This window comes from Ambystoma mexicanum, chromosome 14 (genome assembly GCF_040938575.1).
Source record: "Ambystoma mexicanum isolate Mex_15411 chromosome 14, UKY_AmexF1_1, whole genome shotgun sequence".
NCBI lineage: Eukaryota > Metazoa > Chordata > Amphibia > Caudata > Ambystomatidae > Ambystoma > Ambystoma mexicanum.
In genome coordinates this window covers 286,980,442-287,000,825 of record NC_090940.1, presented here as the reverse complement: position 1 = coordinate 287,000,825, position 20,384 = coordinate 286,980,442, and the positions used below count along the sequence as shown (strand labels likewise).

Below are 20,384 nucleotides of genomic sequence, written 5' to 3'. Positions count from 1 at the left end.
CATTGCCAGCCCATCTTCCTTTCGTTTGTGCATGTTCAGGGCTGCACTCCGTAAGAGGCACCAACCTCGCAATCTGGTGGTGGGAGCGGGTTGGATGCGCAAGGTAGCCCCTGTAGTAGCCCCTGTGGTGCGAGCCCACCAATCGTTTTTCATGGGCCGCACGTACGTGTTCCACCAGACTATGTCGGCCTGTCTCCTCGAGCAATCCGTTCAGTTGTGTGGGTTCTGGCAATTTGGAGTACATATAATTCGGGCGGCTTTAGAACTTACCCACGATCTGCCGTAAAAGTTCAAAAGTGAGAGGTTCACTGCATCGCTGCATGTTGCCCTTGCGTTGTCCTTAGTACTACGGCACCTCAGGCAGTGCAGAGGGCCGACATGGGCCTCCGCAGGGATCCCTGGCGGTTGGGGAAATCCAACGGTGCACCCCTGGCACCGATTTAGGCCGTAACGGTTTGGTCGCACTCGCCTCCACTGCGCCTCTTGATTCACAGGGGTATTTATAACAGACCTCAATGCAGGCGCATCTAATGGGGTAACAGTCCCACTCAGTGTGCTTCACTGGGGGTGTCCAGTGACTCCGTTCTCCCCCGCTGTACCGATCTGTGCAACAGCCTCCTTCGCGCCCTCAGGCTCCATTGCACATTTTTTAAATCAAATTCACATTTGTATTTGCGTTATCTGACACAAGCCAACACGTGTTTTGAGCTTAGATCTTCATCAGGGCCTGACAATGTCAAATGATGTTATTTTGCCTTACTATAGATGTATTACTTATTCTAATCTCTCATTCATACTGACAGTCAATCTTGAGACTTGTCTTTTATAAAGCAAAGAACTTCTGATTTTAACTTGTTCAGGTTATTTGGGTATATTAGAATTGATGTCTATTTTCCGTTTTTGTTTGCCTTGATGCTGTTGATTGGGGAGATTATCTCTTAACAGTGCTTTGCTTCATAAAAGACAGGTCCCAAGTTTGAGCATCAGTAAGAACAAGAGATTATTCGTGGCTGAAAGGAGAATGTTCCTGACATTGTCCAGTAGGTCAACTGTCTGCACCTCAGCTTTTCAGCAGTAACGGATGACAATATGTTACAAAGTTTGCTGCCTGACTCTACTGGTGGAGTCGTTAAGTGGGCCATGTGATGTTCGGCCCGGTAGTAGTATGGGGGAGGGATACAGGGATATCCCCCACCAGGCCACCAAAAGGAAGCAGTGGTTATATCAAAACCATGCTACTGTCTGCCCCTTTAGAAAATGGTGTACAGAGTATTACTGAATGTGTTGGTAAAGCAGAAAGTATTGGGATCCTATTACGCAGGATGTGTGTTTGTGAGATAGTTTACATCTTGCCAGTACGATTACTGGTAGAGAAAGAACAGTAACAGATAACTGCTGCAGAAGAGCGAGCAGTCACTGATAGGGCTGTGCCACAAGACACCAGCACTGCTCACAGAGGATGCATATGAAATGTCAAAGTAATATGGTGGACTGGCCTTTTAGAGGCTTGGTCCACATTTGTGAAACACGAACACCCGAGACAGAGAGACAATTAAGGGACAGTTAATCCTCAGCGAGAAACCCTAATCATACCCATTTTCCGACCCTTTAAAGAAGCCCAGCCGAGGGAGCAGGAACATAGGTATATAAAATTAGAAGGGTGGAAGGCATAGGCAGGGGATTCTGGTAAAGGAACACATTTGGAGATTGCTAGCAAGAAGAGCTAAGGGGGCTGGAGCAGAAGATAGGAGGAGAGATGAAGGCAGCTAGTGAGATAGCAAACTTGAGCGAGAAACAGAGGCCACTGGAGGTGAGAAAGAGCAAGAGGGAGACACCAAGGGGGCTGGAGAGAGAGAGAGACTGAGACAAAGGAGGCTGGGCAGAAAAAGAAACACAAAGGGTTTTTTTTGGGTGATGAGTTAAAGCAATTTAGCTAATGGAGGATGTGAGAGATAAGAGAGGAAGATTGACACAGACTCCTAGGACTAGGACGAAAGAAAGTGATTGCATAAGCCAGAGGCTGGAGAGAAAGTGAGAAAGAAAAATTCACACAGTGGGGATGGTGGGACAGGGCACAGACACGCACACACCCCACTTATTACAGTGGTACCTGATGAGGCTGTGCCTTAAGAGGTGGTGGTGGTGATTAAAGAAAAGGTTGATCAGAGTGAAGAGGTGGAGGGAGTTATGAGTAGTGGAGAGTAGGAGGAAAGGACGATCATGTGGAGAATAAAAAGGCAACAGGATGAGGAGGGGACAGAGGAGAGAGGAGAGGGGGATATTGAGGGGGATATTGACCAGAGTGGAGAAGAGCGGGGAAGGTTAACACCTGGAAGTTGAAGTGCAAGCATGGAACAAGGCAAATTTAAAGTTTGAAAAAGCTGGGTCTGAGATGGGTGAGGAACAAGCATGCTAGTGCTGAGGAGGTGCAAGTGGAACACGACAAAGAGGAGGAATAATTAGGACTACCCACAGGAAAAATCTTGTGGTGGGGCATTGAGGAGGAGAAACTGAATTAAAAGCTAGAAAAACCAGGGCCCTGAGAAAGGCGAGAAGTGGGAGGCCCAGTGAGACCCTCTAAAGTTCTTAGGGAGGCTTCAGTTAGCTCAACGCCTTGGTTTAAGGCAAGCTTAATCGCACCATTGACTACAGAACACAATTTGTATCCAATGCAGATCTGAGACCAATGAGGATGTCTCCCCACTGTGCACACGATCACAAATGAGGCTATGAATGGAATGGACTAAAACAGCAAGACGAACTACAAGATGCATTTGCATGGAATTCTGTTATGTTTTATTTAGACCACTCGCCACATTTGTTTTGCTATGTTATGTCGTTGGGAAGGACCAGAATATGGACCTAAAGAACTGAAAAAACATTAGCTGCTGAAGCTTGCTGAGTGACATTTACACATATTGTGTGTATGACATTTCCAACCACAAATGAGTTACTTTGGAGCACATTCTTGCATCGGACAGAGTTGATTTGGTTTTCCCATGTAGAATTTCACATCTGACCGATGTCTGATCCTTGCATGGTTGTGTGCTAAGTAATACATGAGTAGGAGGAAAGGTTAACCCATTAAAACAAGGGCTAAACATGAACAAGGGTGAATTGAGAGTGCACTGTATGTTCTAGTCCTCATCATTCTTTGGACAAGAAAGAAATGAAGATTAAGGCACACAGGGGATATAGGGAGAACAGATCCAAGGATGTGCGGTATATCCCTTAACCTTACACCACACTTACTGGTCCAGACAAGGCAGCACAGGATCGACAAATTATGGAAATGGAAAGAATTATGCTAAAAGAGGCACGACGTTTGAATAAAATAATCGTTTTCTTGAGAAATGTTAGTTTTACCTTGGTTTGTCCGGATAATTGTTCTCATACCGAATCCATTCATTCCTCGAAATTGAAAAGAGCCAGGCATCACCTAAAAATTAAGCAAAGCCATCTACAAATGAATATCCTTTAACACTGCTCAACTCAAAATTACCATGAAAACCATGAACACGTCACAAGCATCTCACACAAGGTATGGTTTATAATTTAATGAAAATACAACCTTCTAATCAAAAAACAAAAACTACAGGTGGCAAACAGTAATGAAGGGGACAACAGTCCGAAGTACCGAGAGTGATGCTACCCTTCTCACACTGAATAATAGCACCTGATGGGCACTGTGATCAACATTTCTTGTGGAATACATCCAAGCAACACTCTAAAGAACTTTGTTGTAATGTAGTGTGGTTGCTTTGATAACAGAACTATAGCATCACATTGGGTATCTAATGTTTAGTTGTAGCAGACGGGGATTCCATGTCACGCATTTCAGTTTCTCTTTACACTTCCACCTAACCAGGTGCACAAATACTCCTTTGAAAAAAGATCTTATTTCTAGTATGGTGACAAACTGGTGATAAGAGGAGTGCTGGACGGAATCCTGCAAGCACGGGCCATTGGTGCAGCCCTCCAATAGCCCCAGCTGTGAAGGAGTAGATTTAACCCAATCCAGTGGCTTCCAGGTAGCAGCTGACTCTGCCGAGACAGGGGGCTTGAAAGCAAGCATCTGCCTGGGAAGACAGCATCATCTGATCACTAATAGGGCACATGCCACGGAATTGAGCAACCGCATATCAAACTAGAAAGGCTGAGAGGTAGGGTCAAACCCACCAACTGTGCAGGACTACTCTGGTAGGTTGAGGCAGCGGAAGGGTGCATTTGATCCTGCTGCAAATTTGTTCTTCTGGATGATTCAAATGCAAACAAAGGTTGCCACTTTGATTCTGGCACAGGGGGCACCACAGAACACTGGAGACTCCAGGGAAACCTACCAAAAGAAACCACACACAACTGCCCTTGTGGGGAAACAAAGCGCTATGGTGAAATCACTTTCAGAAGACAGTGTAACACACTCAGCCGGGCATCCGTTTTTCTTTCTAGGATCAGGTGAAGCATCCCATGGCACAGTAGCTCAGTAGAGGACAGGAAGTAGAAAGTGGGAGAGTTACGACAGCGCTACACTTCCTGGGCATACTGAAAAGCCAGGGAGAAGCAAAGAAATTAGAGTATATAGAAGAGAACGTAAACCACACATAATAGCCATTAGAAATCCTGGTTAAATGTTGATTGCAAAAAAAGCAAAAAGAGAACTACTTAAAATATTAAACTTCCTCAAGATTTGAAATTATGCCGACAAGGAAACAATAAGCCTCCCTAATAAGTGAAAATGAACATTGAAAAGGAAACATGGAAGGAGCTGGTCAAACCTGCCGATACTTTGGATTGCTATTCATTTTGGAATATTGTTGCCAATTGCATGTAGCAAAAATCAAAAGATTGAAAATTCTATTGTCTCTTTTTTTATTATGTGCATTTAAGACAATTGGTCTTTTCGCACACAAAACATAAAATATCAGTACAGCAAACATTTAAAATAGCATAGAAGTAAATCTAAAAACCAATAAAATACAGCTAAAAATTATATTCTTTGAAAAAGTGGTTTGCACTTTTTGCTTTACTTTATGGCGCTCACATCGAGCCCATGGCCTGTATCATTGATTAAAGACACTTGGGAGACTCAAACATTTTAGAAATTACAATATGATATTCATGAAGTCATTTATTCTTTAAAGGCAAATAAGAGCCCTGGAAATTATAATGTATAATTAGATGTTTATAAGTTGAACTTCTCAATTTGGACTGTTCCATGCAATTTGATTAAAGTTATGGTTATTTTTAACTAATTCGCAGCATCATGGGGGAAGGCGATTTAGCAAATCTACAAAGGGGGAGCCTCATCACTTAGAGAACAATATCCCTAGTGGATTGCTCATTTATCTTCAGTACATATTTTCTCAACATAATTGAAAGGATCCGAGAAAACACTACTTGCCCTGGTCCAGTTGGGTATCATTAAGAATGTGTTTAACCAACATCAATGTTTACATTTTGTATTTATCAGTGGCCAAGTAATCAAACAGGAATCACTCCATGTGGCATTTCTGTACTTGGCCCCAGCCTTCGATTCAGTTCATAGAAAAAAAAAACATTCCATTGCTTGACCAGGATCATTTTCCATGGGGTATTTTAAAGACCCTGAGAGAAAAAAAAAATAATTAACTTGGCTCTTTCCATTCGATATTCAGATGATAACTGGGTCGTTTGCGGTTTGCTCTGGTGCCAGGCAAAGCCCGAGTTCATGCCCTTATTCTCCTTAATCTTTCAACCAACAATTGAACTGATGGTCCTATATGGTTCAGAAGCTGAAGACCCTAGAGTTTGATGACTTCGAATTCCAGAGGTAGCTAATGCTGATGGCTGCTTTGATAGCAAAAATACCTAAACCACTACAAAATCCTTTAGACACTTATACAAAAAATATGAAGAACAGGGGGCTAAAATGTAATGTTAACAGATCAAATCTACAACATTGACCTTTGAACTCTATAGGAGGAATACGATCCTCAGAAATTTTAGAACCAGTGAGTGTCTCATTCCTTCTCTGGAAAAGTTTAATTTAGGGATGATCTTTAATGAAAATCTAATTCTGGCCATCTTACTAAACAGGTAACTAGAATTAAGAAAGCTATAGCGGTTAGATTAAGCTTTAGTAAAATAAGAATAAGGGCCCCAAATCATTCATTATTTGCTGAAGATCTATGTGGCTAATGCTTGGTCAATTGCCCTATATGGCACACTAGTCTGTGGATTTAGTAATGGCCATATTTTGTTGGTTGTAAAGAATCATTTTTGCAAGCAGTTGCTATGTCTACCAGAGTCTGGCTCAGATTTCTGGTCATATGGAGTTGGGGCTAGATTTTTTTTTTTATAGAAGATCAGCTCTATATTGAGCCAATTTGTTTTTCAAATCTTTGGGGAATGATCAGGCTAAGCTTACCCAATCTCTCATAAAATCATCTGTCAGAAAATATTTTCATCACATTCTTGTGTATAAATGGAACTAGAATTGTTCCTTCTTGAGCACTTTAAATAAAATGATGTTGGAAAAAAATCAATAATACAGAGTGAAATGTTTTATAGACTGTGTTGCACTGCTCTATGAGAGAGGGGAGCAAATAACAGATCCCTATGAAATTTTTATTTCGATAAAATTGTTAAAAAGTGTATTACTACATGTTATCAGATGTGCATTTCAAAATCATTTAGATTAATGTATGTTTGTAAAAAAATTGCATGGAGAACCCCTGCAATCATAAAAAAGTAAATTGAAAAAAAAGTGTTTTAATAACAATGTGTTTTAAAAAATAATAAATGACTATTTTTGATACAAATTGGTTTTGTATATGACAATATGATTGTTAATCATATGTAAAAAGAGATTAATAACCAAAAAACGGTAGTAGGGAAGCAAGTGACCTTATAAACATATTGTATTGTTTAAGTACCAGTTAGTTGGAGGGCTGTTTATAAGTGGTCGGTAAATGAAGTACCTCCGGTCTCGAAGTTAGATTGGGAAAAAAATGAAGACATCTTTAAGGAGTAAGCTCACTGTGTGGCATGAGGACCAACAATTGTTGAAAATGTCATGTTCCATTATATGATTACTAATCTAGCAAGTTCCAATTTTATTTGAACTGTACCCCTTTCACGAAGCATCGGGTATTAGTAACTTAGCTCTGTTTTAAGAAGCTGCCTTTAAATGCAGTTCTGGCAAAATGGTGGAGCACAATGGAGCAGTTTGGCTCATGTAATTTTGCCTAAAAGCCATTGTATCTAATATGCATTTCATTGATTTCCTCCACAATATAAAGAGCTTGATTATTTTTCTTAAACCATTTATATTTAATGATTGTCGTCCTGCTTTTCCATTACTTGCCTCAATTCCCTGTTGCATGAGGGCACTGTTACATTCTGGGCATCTGCTCTTAAAATCTGTAACTGACTGAAATCTCAACATGACGCCTGCACATTATTTACTTGGCTCCTCCATGGCATATATCAAAATGGTCCCTGACCCAAGAAAAAGAGGAGATCAGAGACATAATTGGCAGAGCCCGTAACTCTCGAGTCCCGGGCCTTGATGGCCTCTCAAACTCCATCCTTAGCGAGGCCACTGAGGAGTGGGCTGAATTTTGCATGACACTATTCAATGAGATTGTGACCCAAAGGAAGATCCCTGAATCTTGGAAAACTGCCATTATAATACCAATCTTCAAAAGAGGGCACCGAACGGACCCAAAAGGTTATCTCCCAATCACTCTTTTGGACGTTCTTGGGAAGATCTTTACCTTTTCAAACTGATAGATTGGGTAAAAAACTCAAACCACTTTGATCAAAGACAAACAGGTTTTGTCAAAGGAGTAGGTTGTAGTTTGAATCTATTCATACGGAATGCCCATGGAAGGAGAATTTATATTGCCTCTGTCGACCTTGCACAAGCTTTCGACTGTGTAAATACGGCTGCTCTTGTGGAAAAATATGAAAAACTGGGGCTGCTCTGCTTACATCCTGGACCTCATACAGTCTTCATATACAGACACCTCCATACAATTTTGATTAAACCGGGAAGGCTTATGGACAACAAAGATACCAACCCTTTGTGGCTTGAAACAAGGCTGCTCACTGGTGGCAGAACTATTCAACTTATTTATTTCTAACCTAAAAGAAACGATGGCGGTTGAAGATTCTATCCCCAAAACTTAACGGAATGCCTGTGGGGTGGATGCTATACGACGACAAACTCATCATCATAGATCAAACACCAATTGACTTGCAAAGAAAATGAATCATCTATATGTAGAAGCAAATAACCTTAAAATAAATCCCTCAAAATCGGTCATTTTGGTGTTTGAAAGCCTAAAAGGGAAAAGAAAACAACAAACGTTCCAATGGCGGCTTGGAAACTAACATATAGATCAGGTCAGAAATATGTGATACCTCGAAATTGATATATATATGAGCATAAATTATTTTCCGCCCATAGTTGAACTAAGATCTAAGAATAAAAATATAGCCACGCAAGGGGCAGTAATCCATAACAAATCTGGAAAGTTAGCATTGCTCCCTGTAACACAATTTTACAGGGAGAAAGTAATTCCTAGACTGTCCTATGGAGCGGAAGCATGTCTATGCTTTCCTTCGGAAGTCTGGAGCACTCTAAAAGGAATCTTTTGGAAGAGAATCCTGGTGCTTCCGAGGTGTGTCCCGGTAGCCATTACCAGACATGAGCTAGGTTTAACATCAATCTATGCAGTCACATTATGGAAATCTCTATCCTTATTTCGAAAGCTGACCTTAAAGGACCAGCCAATACAATTTAAAATTCTCCAACAAACTGATGGACTCTCTGAGGACTGGGTGCAAGATCTCTGGTCTAAAAAGTGTCTGGGAATTTTGGATGAAACACATATAAAGTTGGAAATGTTACTAACGAATCCTGATGCACTGAAGAAAAAACAATGGCATTGGGACTAGATAAAACAGACGGCAAAAGCACAGTATAAACTCTACGAACATCTAAGTAGAGATGTTAAAGCTATGAATACACTTCCTAGATATCTGATCAAATTTCTGAGCCTTCAACATCGCAGCCTTTTCATGCGCATCAGAATGAACTTACTACCAACCAACCTAGTTCTCAATTCAAGATAGCAAAGCTCAGACCAAATGGATAGCTGCGGATTGTGCCAAACCCCAGGAGAAACATTAAAACATTTGTCTCTTTGTTGTTCTGAACTGAGACCTATAAGAACCAAATACATTGGTTGTATTATAAATGAGGTTCCAACTAGAAGTATTGAAGAATGGTGGGAATACATGTGCTGGGGTGAAGAGTTTACATTTTTTTTGCTATAATTCTCTATTTGGACACAGTCTTTAAAACCGCCTCATTGCTCGAACATGAATGACATACTAAAAAATGTTTCTCTGTTAGTATGTTTGATGTTTCTTATCCCGTTTGCTTACTTTTTTTAATCTTTTATCACTGCAGTTTATAGCTGTTTATTTTTCTTTCCCCCTTCTTTGTTGTTCTTTTTTGTCTTTTCTCACTCTTGAAGATGATACTACCAATGTGTTGATGATGAAATATGGACAAAAGAACTTTTACATTGAAATTTGTTTTTAACATTTTTATGGTATTCATGAACTGGCAAAGGTTTGAAATAAACCAAGTGCTTAAATAAATACAAATATTAAAAATGATTTACTTTTTAGGTGTATTTTATAGATGTCTTTTTAGAAAATTAAAGAACATTGTAATATTTTAAATATTGCACATTACTTTGTAGGTTTGATCTTTTCATGCTTTTTTGGCTGTATTGTGACTGCCGAAATAAAGTTTAAGTATGTAGAGAAAACATACATGCCAACAGTCAAGCTATACAAACATGTTATAACATTGTTTATAAAGGTTGCCTTTTTTATTCCACAATAAGTTGATCTAATACTGCGGCACAGAAACCATGTCCAGCAGTTAGTCTGCAAAGAAATCTCAACTGAATTACCCAAACCTTGTCAGTTTGAGACCCTCAGAGACATGCAAAGTACAGAGATACATATACTGATCTCTCTCGAAGTTGCATGTAGCATGACAAATTTGTTTTGAAAAATGGATTAGCAGGTTTTGCCAATAAAACATTTCTCGATAATGAATCCAACTTACAAACAGCATTTTTTTGTATTGGTATCAATGTCACCAAGTTGATATTCAAGATGAATGGTTTGTGCTCTACTGAAATCACTGAGCCGCGTGTGAGATGGAAAGGGTCATAAGACAACAGAGGAAACAGTGAGCTGTAGGACAGGGAACCATCTGGGAACAACACAAAAACAAAGTTGCAGATGTTTTGAGAAACTCCTGTGCAGTGGGGTTATGTATAAACAAGGTTCTCATAATGCCAATGTCTGTGTACCCTGTGCCAGAGCTGCAAGTTCTTGGTGCTCCTTTCTACATAATCCATCCCTGCTCAAGTATGTAGTGTGTAAGGAGAGATGTTTCAAAATGTCATATCGTCAAGTTTTTACCATTTGAGAAAAGTCAGAGCTGAACATTATTAATTTGTCTTAAATTGCATTAGGTCTGGAAATAAACAGACTAGAAGGGCTTGTTTATTATATTCTGTAAATAAGCAATTTTTTAAAATCTGGCTAGTCCTATGCAATACATTTAAAAGTGTGTTCAGTGGGACTTCCCCCATACAGGAGAAAGGTTGAAGCACAAGGTGCTTGAGAAGAGTAATCAAACTGAAGATCTAAATGAGAATATTAAGGAGCTCACTCAGCAAAATGATAGGTATGTTTAACAGTGAAACCTCATCAGGGAGAAGAGGAATGACTGCTGATATAGTCAGAACAAATAGGCATAAGTCTTCCATGCTTTACAAGCAAAGTCCAAGTGTTAGAGGAGCAAGCACTTGCCACTACCAAGTGTCTTGCCTGCAGCTCAAGCTGACTGGTCCCCAGAATGGGATGGAGTTGCAGATACAACTGCCCAGCAGGAGACGGAACAGTAAGGGAAATGACTCAGTTGTGCATCAAAGCAGAGAAGCAAAGTTACAAACAGCTGTCTAGACCCAAGCAAGGTGTGTTGGTGTGTATGGAAAAGAAGCCTGCTGAAAGGAAGGAGACATCTCAGGTAGAGTAACAGAAGGTTGAGTAAGTGAAGGAAAATAACTGCATGTCCTACAGGAGCAACTTCTAAAGAATGCACAAACCTCAACTTAAATGAGATCTTAACACTGGAAAGGGGTTTCAACAGGTCATTTTGTAAGTGACCTGAAACGGAAAATCAACTTAAGACACTATTCTTTCAAAAATCTGTTTGAAGCCACCACAGCTCTGTGATATAAAGAATACAGACCCCAAAAGCATTTCTTTCCTCTGTAACCCCTGTAATACCACCTGTATTTTTTTGCAAATCATGTTTGTATAACTCTGTAACCTCTGTATAAGGTTAAAGCGTCCAGTTACCGCAGGGTTCGGTGCGCGGTATAAAGAAAGAAACTAAACTAAACTTAGCCCTCAGTTATGTTTCAGACAGCTTGGGTATCACATAAGGTCTTCAAGATGTGTGGTGCACCTTCTAATACCAAATACAGTACTCTCTAATAGAGACTGAGTTTGTGCTTGCAATACAGGGTTTATAACCTACAACCCAAGATCAGTAGCATGGTTCAAATTATCTCTTTTCACAAGTCGCTGCATGTCATGGTCCCCAATGTTAACATCTTGAGGGAACAAACCACAACTCTCAGCATATCCAGAGTCTACTGGGCAACAAGTCCTGAAGGTATCAAACTACAACTCATAGTATAACCTAGCTCTATGGTACATGCTAGGATATCCCCTGCCTATCCATGTGTGTGTTTGTGGAGGAGAGGGGTGGGAACTCCAGGGGCTGGGCATCACCACCCGTTACTTGACTCGGGGCTGGGATCAGTATGGAAAGGATGCCTTGATCCTCCTCACAACGCTGGTCAAGGGGCAGAGGCTTGTCACATGTGCCCTGTGACGAATCCTCCAATGTTGTCCCTTCTACCCTGGGGGGGGGGCCTTCCCATGAGGCCAGGGAGGTGAGGCTGCTACCCGATAGCCCCCCCTAGGGGTGGTACTCAGCAGGTGGATCTCAAAGGAGGGATCCCCCCCTGTGGGACTAGGGACAACTATCCAGGGAGAATGCAGTATTCCAACCTTACACCAACCTTCACTGCACCACCCTACTCAATGCACTTCATCCCCACACCCCACACTTCCATGTATGTTTGTAAAAGGGAACCATGTATAACTTCCACTGAGACAAGGAAGAGTAGGAACCACCTAAGCGACACCTACTTCACCAGTACTGAGATGAGCAGGAGGTGCGGAACAAGAAAGAGTAAGAACCCAACTCAACTGTCTAGTCTTTAAACTACAGGGAGAATACGAATAGAGGAAGGACTTGCCAAAGAGACAAGCCCTCCCTGGAGGAAGCAGGAGACTCAAATCTAGTGGGAGGAGAATCTGAAGAGACTGGTCTCTAAAACGCTGCTCCACTGACAGAGGGGTCTCAATCCGGTCTGTCGAGAATGGAACGATTAGAGAGCTGGAGAAGACAGGTAACTGGAAGAGCGTGGCAGAGATCTGATGAAGTGTAACCTGCGAAGAGCCAAGGTGCTGCAGAGCATCCACAGCACAAAAGGGAGCTGTGCAAGCAAGCGAGAGGACACAGGAAGTTCAGAGAAGGATTCCAAAGACCCCAAGACCGGTAGGAGAGATCAGAAGACCGTTCTGAAGGTACAGGGACTGCCGAGGTTGAAAGGCAGGAATACGAGAAACTATATAAATAGGTATGGAACCCTGATGCAGAATATAATACCTGGCAGGAAAGTGAACCGAGTATTGTTGAAAGCCGATACAACAGAGGGAAAACAGGTCTGAGACCAGCAAAGTATATCTGGCATGGAGGTAAACTGGGTAGGATCAAAAGGTGACACAGTAGAGAGAAATTGGACTGGGACCCGCAACGTGAAGCAGAGAGCCTCCCTTTTCCCTCCTACTCATGGCAGTACCTGGCAGGATAGGAAACATGGTCTCCCAAAACGAGGTACAGGAGGAACCTGGGTCTGGGACCCAGAGTGGAAAGAGGAAGAGTTTCTCACCTATCCTTCATGGCAGTACCTGGCAGAATAGTGTACCATTTCTGCCTATCCGAGCCAGAGAAGTGGCTCCCAAGAAACAGAGTACTTGAAAGAGGTCAGGGGAAGGGAGTCATTCTCCCTGGTGCTGTGAACTGTTTGATAACGCATGAAAGAGGCCCGGGAAAGGGAGTCATTCCTCCTGCATTGTGAACCACATTGTCAAGCGTGTGAAAGACCAGAGGAAGGGAGTCATTCTCCCTAGCAGTGCAAAAGATTTTGTGAAACCTGAGACAGGTCAAGGGAAGGAAGACATACTCCCTGACATGGTGAAATACCTAGAACAACCTGAATTAGGTTAGGGGGAGGGAGACACCCCCCTAACATTGTGAACATAAGAGGCTTCCTTTGTTTCGTGTTCCTGAATGTATTACAAATACCAAAGAACTTTTGATGGACCTTTTAGGAGAACTCCTCTTTTAATCAACCCAAGGTGAACATTGAACTATCGTCCAGAAGGTCATTCTTCTGGACCAAGAGGTTCACCACCTTTTCCTTAGTTTAGTTCAGAGTGTAAAGGACTGAAATAGGTTTCTCATGCAGGACGGTGAACTATTTACTTTCAACGGACATCCTGACCAAATCCTTAGTATTTAGCAGTAAAACCCCTCTTAGTTATAGTGATAGGTAGGGATTTCTCCTTATTTTCTTTTGAATAAAAGTCTTTGCCCACAACTATGCCACCTTTGTGCCAGTCTTGTACTTCTGAACCCTAGCTGGAGCTAGCCCTTTATGGGGAAAGAAATAACATGGTTGTAAATTCACTGGCTCAGAAAGCTGCACCCCATAGACTTTGAGTCACTGTTGTAATGTACACCTCTCACCTGCAGAGTCCAGAGCAAATGAAGAGCAGCCAACGAGGCTCCATGCATACAGCCCTAGCCCCACTCCAAACTTGCGGATGTGTGCCTCACTGCCCATGCCTGTCAAGAAGAAAACCAAGTTGGCAGGGTAGACCCTTGAAGACTTGATCTGACCACTGTGAAACCTGCTGTAACGCTCACCTGATTCTCGCAGAGGCGCCTGTCTTGACTGGGCGACTACCGTATCTTCAAAGGTGATGTGTTACACCCGGTTGGCTCTTTGGGCTGGACCTCTGTGCACTGTATGCCTGACGTGTAGAGTAAGATGTCTGCAGATAGAAAATATGGGGTTAATGAACTGGGGTTATTGGGGTGTCCCTATCTCTTTCCTCTTCTCCTCTCCTGTAGACCCCAAAGGCTAACGCTCTCACCTTAGGTAAGTGAATGCTGAGCTCTCCATCTGCCTCGGGGCAGGGTGCTGTAGCCAGTTTCTTCACTGGATAGGTAGCGCAGGCCTCTTGACTTCAGAGGACTGCTGTCCGTCGTTTACTGCACGAACGGTAAGTTTCGAGTCATTCAAATGTCTTTTTAAAGTCTTTAGTAATGATGTCTCTTGTTTTGCAGGGTTCCGGCGATGGCGGATGACGGGCTGAAGTGAGTTGAAGATGGAGCCCGTGTAATGAATAGAAGCGCCTGGAAGCACGTGAGTAAGCGCTTGTTGCCTGCTTCACGATGCGCTCTAACTGTCTTTTTATTTTGCAGGTACGAGTTCGGAGCGGCTGCAGGGTGCCGGAATACCCACTGGATTAGATGTGGAAAGGAGTAATGGCACGTGAGTATTAAAGTTCCCCAATGTCTTTAAACGCACCTTGTTTTGTCTTTCAGATGCGGATGCAGCGCCGAAGGCCTCCGGAGCTTGCGAAGAGTTTGTAAGCTTTTGTCTTTCAGATGCCGGAATGCAGTATGAAGACCTCCGGAGCGCACGAAGAGTAGGTAAGCCTTTGCCTTTCCGATGCCGGAATGCTAACCTGTTCTTTCTTGTCTTTATAGGTGTTGCTGAAGACTGGATTCAGGATGGTAAGCCTTTGCCTTTCAGATGCCGGAATGCTAACCTGTTCTTTCTTGTCTTTATAGGTGTTGCTGAAGACTGGATTCAGGATGGTAAGCCTTTTTCCTTAGGCCCAGGACTGGATGCAGAAGACACGATGAGCGTCCTGCTGCAGAGGGTGCAGAATAACGCAAAGCAAGATTCATCCACCGGGTGTGGTTTAAATAGCCTCCTGTAGTGCTTAGGTGTCTCCTTCCACAGCCACGCCTAAGTAAGAAAAGAGTTCCTGGTAAGAAAAGAGTTCCTGCCTTCCAGAAGAGTTCCAGTGTTCTAAATCTAGGGAGTGGCTCCAGCCCCACCCAACAGGAAAAGTAGTTCCAAACAGAAGAGGATCAGAGGCTCAACTGGCAGGCAAGTAAGCAGCATGGTCTGCTGCAGGTAAGTCCACCCAAGCATTATGAGCCCGGCGCTTCCAGCGCTGGGACTGGGCATATTTATGAGCCTGGTGCCACTGGCGCCAGGACTGGGTCCAAAAGGTCCCAATTGGGACTGGTTGGCACTCGGAACCTGGGTTATGGATCTGCTTCCAAGGGAGTTGGGAAAACCCTGACCTTTTGGAAGCAGAGATCATGACACCTGCACATTCTCTCAGCTAATATGACAAAGAATTTGGCACGGTTAATGTTCAATCAAACCCTTGCTCAAAGTAATAATAGAAGCATTTCTAGGGAAATGCATACAACACATTTTGTGCAATGCATGCAAGCAAGCCTTCACCGAAAAGCACAATTTGTTTGTTGAAAGGAGATTTCCCAATAGTAATTAAGTTTCCATTTTATTACTGCTGTGATCCTAAAATGTTAAAAATATGCTTGCAATATGCTCCACCCCTTGAGCTTTACAGACACATAACACAGCAGACGTTGAACAGAAAGAAACAATTACCTCATCTCACTGTGTGATGTTTCTGACAGAAGCTCCTTCATGGCTTGCAATTTTGTCCATGCAGATCAGAATAAAAAGATGTGCTCTGGTTTCTGTCAAGTCACCTGCTCTTTGCACTGAACTCTGCTTTCAACTAGTGCATGAATGGTATGCACAGAAAGATAACAGGTGTCCTATTTACAAGTTTTCAATTAGTAAAAATGTCTGGTACGAAACTTATCTGGAGGCCTGCATACATATGTCCATTTCTCATATGTATGAGAAGAAACTGACACAATTTTAATAAAATACTCCTCCATGTCACTTTTCTATAATGTACTAAGAACATTTAACAATTTACAGAAACCACCTGGGCGATCTCTGGTAGACCAAAATGATCTGCCCCTATTCACCCCAATCTGTGATGCACTGAAGCCATTGGGACCTCAAAACGAATAGCCACAGAAGATTACACATCTTTTAACGTGTTTAAAAGAACTCCAGATATATACTGGCAACCTTTGATAGAATACATGGACTTTCCACAAACATAAGGTATTTCTCCAGACCAAGATGCACTTGGATAATACAGGGTACAGACCTCAATCCTATGTTTTTTGATCCTGGTAAAGGCTGTACTAACCCACACCTTTTTCTTCTTGGATGGCAAGTATAAAGAAAACGACGAACTGGTAGCTGACCAGAAGCTTCCTTTAAACCATTTCCACAAACCTGTTTAAGCATATATTAAATGTGGAAAACTGCATTGCCAAAAGAGTGGGAAGTAGGGCACTGCCATATGATTACAATGTGTTTATGACCATCTCTTTAAAAAACAAAGCCACACTGACAAGGTGAATGCTCTAAATGCAAACCACGTTACGATAGGTGACCTAACCATTAATTTATTGGATATGACATTTTACAAGGGTACATTTAATACAAAGGTTTACCACAAACCCACTGTCAAAGATACTGTTAGGAACAATTTTCGTTTTGGCTGATTTCCCAGATATTCTAATTTTGCTATTGTTTTGAACGTTTGCTGACTTTTGGAGGCAAGTGAAGCATTTTAGCTGTACTTACCTTGCTACGCTCATCTGCTTTGGGGGGGCACTGATCAGTCCCTATGGCTGTCAGTGTAGGAGAACTCTGGTCTCCAGAGTAAAAGTTCCTGCTTGTTTTTATCTGCACATACCACCTTCCTTGAAGTACGGCAGAGACACTGGGCCTCATTACGAGGTAATACAGACACGGCTACCGCCAAACTCGTTACCGGCACCGCCACCCGCAAATGGGCAATTACCGGCCCATTACGAGTTTTCCGGGACGGTAATTGCCCATTCGCGGGTGCCGGTATTACCGTGTTCCCCATTTTGGGGATGGGGAGCATGGATGCACCGGCAGCGTTAATAACAGTGCCGGTGCATCTGTGAGTTTTACTCGCGGGTGCCGTACATCCTGCCAGGTCAGACCTGGTGGGCTGTCAGGCATCCGCGAGGAAAACTCGTAATTTGGCGGTACGGTAGCAATGGTGCCGGTGCCTTACCGGCACCGCTGGTACCGTACTGCCAAAGTCATAATGAGGCCCACTGTCTCTATAACTTTGTTTTTGGTAACTTTGTGGCTATTTGCATGATGTTTTGTGAATGGGCCTGTGGCAGCGGATACGTTTATTGCGATTTCATACTCTTGTGCACTTTTAAAGGTTACCACTTGATGTCAATTGGAGTACCATATACTCTGAAATGGAATTGCCATGAGGGTTTTGCCTGAGCTTTGGCCATTTTGTAGTTTGACCTTCATGACCTGAGTAGACAGATTTTCCATAGGTGGTAAGCCCTTTCACTGGGAAAGCTCCAGCTTTCGCAGGCAAAGTGGCATTCTGTGTGTGTGGCTCCATGTGGGGGCTGGTTCAGTTCAGACCCAGTCAACATTTGTGCCAGAGTATGTATGTTGTTGTGCAGATTTAGTGGCCCGAGGTTGTCCCCAATAGGTCAGCTTGAATATTGCAGATCCTTTCCATTGTTGGGCTTGCCGTAACTCCAGTCTGGTATCTGGATAAAAGTGGCACTCCTGATGCCATTCCGCAGACAATCATTGGAGCCAAGACCTGGCCCAGTAGCACTCAACAACCCAAGCACTTTATCTGTGGCTCACGCATGAGGCCAGACTCCCCAGCACTTAAGCCCTCTGCCCTCTTCATTGCTGCACTTGCACTTTCTGAATACTAACAAGTCATAGTAGTTCCTTAGTTCCTTCCTTCCTTCCTTCCTTCCTTCCTTCCTTCCTTCCTTCCTTCCTTCCTTCCTTCCTTCCTTCCTTCCTTCCTTCCTTCCTTCCTTCCTTCCTTCCTTCCTTCCTTCCTTCCTTCCTTCCTTCCTTCCTTCCTTCCTTCCTTCCTTCCTTCCTTCCTTCCTTCCTTCCTTCCTTCCTTCCTTCCTTCCTTCCTTCCTTCCTTCCTTCCTTCCTTCCTTCCTTCCTTCTCCACTGCCCTTATTAAATATTGTTTTTGTAATGTATTTCACTCCCTCGTTCGCTCCCCTCGCCCTCTGGGCATTTTGAAATGGTATTTTACTTGCTGTTTAAGCACCTAACGAGTAACGATTTTTAAAAACATATGACGGACAGCAGCCTTCTGAAGACCCGGAACTCGTCACTGGAAGACCGCCAGCAGCACTTTCTTCACTTGCCTGGTGAATCCCCGTTCCTGTGCAGACTTCATGAAGACTGTCAGCAATGCTGGACTGATGGGAACAACAAGTCCCAACCTCTGGTCCAAGATCGAGCAACTGGAAGCGCTTGCAACATTCCCAGAACCATTCTGTGGGTTAGCCTGGCAACTTGTTAAGCTACTTCGCTGCAACGGTCGCCTTCCTGAGTTGAGCATTGGGACTCTGCAAATCCTCAGTGTAACATGAAGCTGAAGGTGCAGCTCTCCACCACTAAAAAGGGGGCTTTGTAAGAACAGCTTCATTGCTTCCGTAACAAAAGCCACGATCTATCATTTTCTTCAAGTGGCCACCGCTATTCGAGGCTTGCATTGTGCCCTGACAATCATCTGAGATCGGAGTGGGGGTCCAGAATGCAGTGTGTCCTGAGTGTCCAGCTGTCCAATGCCCAGAACCGGTCCAGGGCCTGTTATAGTGAATTAGCCAGACCCAAATACCCGGCACCTGAAATGACCTCTGCACCCAAGGCCACAAGACTTCCTCCAACGGACCCAATGCACGAACACAGAAGGCCCTGTGATTTCAGGAATCCGTACGGTGGTCCCTAAGTGAATCAGAGTACAGAGGGTGAGTACACGTGTCTGTTTTTGGCCCACTAGTCTTCATATGTTTCTATGGGCATAAATGTAATGCTCACCTGACTCCCACGGAGGCGCTGGCCTGGTTCGCGCTGCTGTGACCTCTTCTAAGGTGATGCGCAGGGTTCGGAAGACGGACTGGACCCCCAAATCTGGCTTGTCTGGCTCGCAGAAGTATCCTTCTGTAGGTAAAAATAGGGGATTAACTGTCTGCGGGGTAATGCAATCAGCCTCCCACTTTCCCCTCTCACCCTCCTCGAAACCCTTCTGTGATTCCTCATAGCGTCTCACCTTAGGGTCTGGAAGGACAAGCTCTCCATCCTGCTTCTGATGCAGGGGCGCGTTGGTATCCAGTTACTTCACTGGATTTTCGGATTGGTGAGAACCAAACTTGCTTGGCTTCCAGGTAAGTTTTTTTTATAAGAGGTTCCCCTTGTGTCCATGCATTAATGTACTAATGCTAGTGTCTTTTTCCCCATAGGGGCCAGGGTACGGAATGCCGGGGAACAGGCACCGACCCGAGATGAGAGGTGAAATCCTTGTAGAAATCAGGTAAGTCTTTAATGAGCGTTTTTTGGTAATGTCTTTTCATTCGCTCATTAACGCTGATGTCTCTTTTTCCCCTTAGGGGCCGGGGTCCGGAGATGCCAGGATGCGGCGCGGACCCGAAATGAAGAGGGAATGAATAAACAGGTAAGTCTTAACATGGAGATTTAGCTTTCCTTATTCCCTTCTCTCTCTCACCTTTTGTTCTAGTCTTTTTCTCCCTAGGCGCTGGGGCGTGACTGCGAATCCGGATGATCGCTGCTGAACATGGAGGCGCCCTGTAAAGGTGAGTGGAATGCGGCGCTGCAGCGATCGAAGCAATGAGCTTTTAAATAAAAGTCTTCCTTTTCAGGATTGTCGGCGAGATGTCTCCTGGATGCAGATTTAGCAGGTAAGGACTTTTCCTTCTTCTGTTCTCTTCTTCTCTTCCTTTGCAGGTGATCTAGGATGCTGGCAGGCGTGGCAGAAGTCAGGATGCAGGAGCAGACACGGTGAGCGTCCAGCTGCTAGATGCAGAACAACGCGAAGCACGTGTGGCTGTTCGGGTGGGGGTTAAATAGCCTTGGAAGAAGTTCCAGGTATGTATCCTTCCTCCAATCAGATATGTATCC

At 43.4% G+C, this 20,384-nt stretch overlaps 1 protein-coding gene across 4 annotated transcripts in view; it reads right to left on the bottom strand.

Annotated features, from left to right (window-relative positions):
• The window catches only part of KLHDC2 (kelch domain containing 2), a 1,007,914-nt gene that overhangs the window by 315,002 nt on the left and 672,528 nt on the right, over positions 1-20,384 (bottom strand). For all 4 annotated transcript variants that reach the window (XM_069637406.1, XM_069637403.1, XM_069637404.1 and 1 more), the window contains one exon: positions 3,367-3,439. In XM_069637406.1, the coding sequence (XP_069493507.1) occupies positions 3,367-3,439 (73 nt within the window). The remainder of the gene's footprint in view (positions 1-3,366; positions 3,440-20,384) is intronic.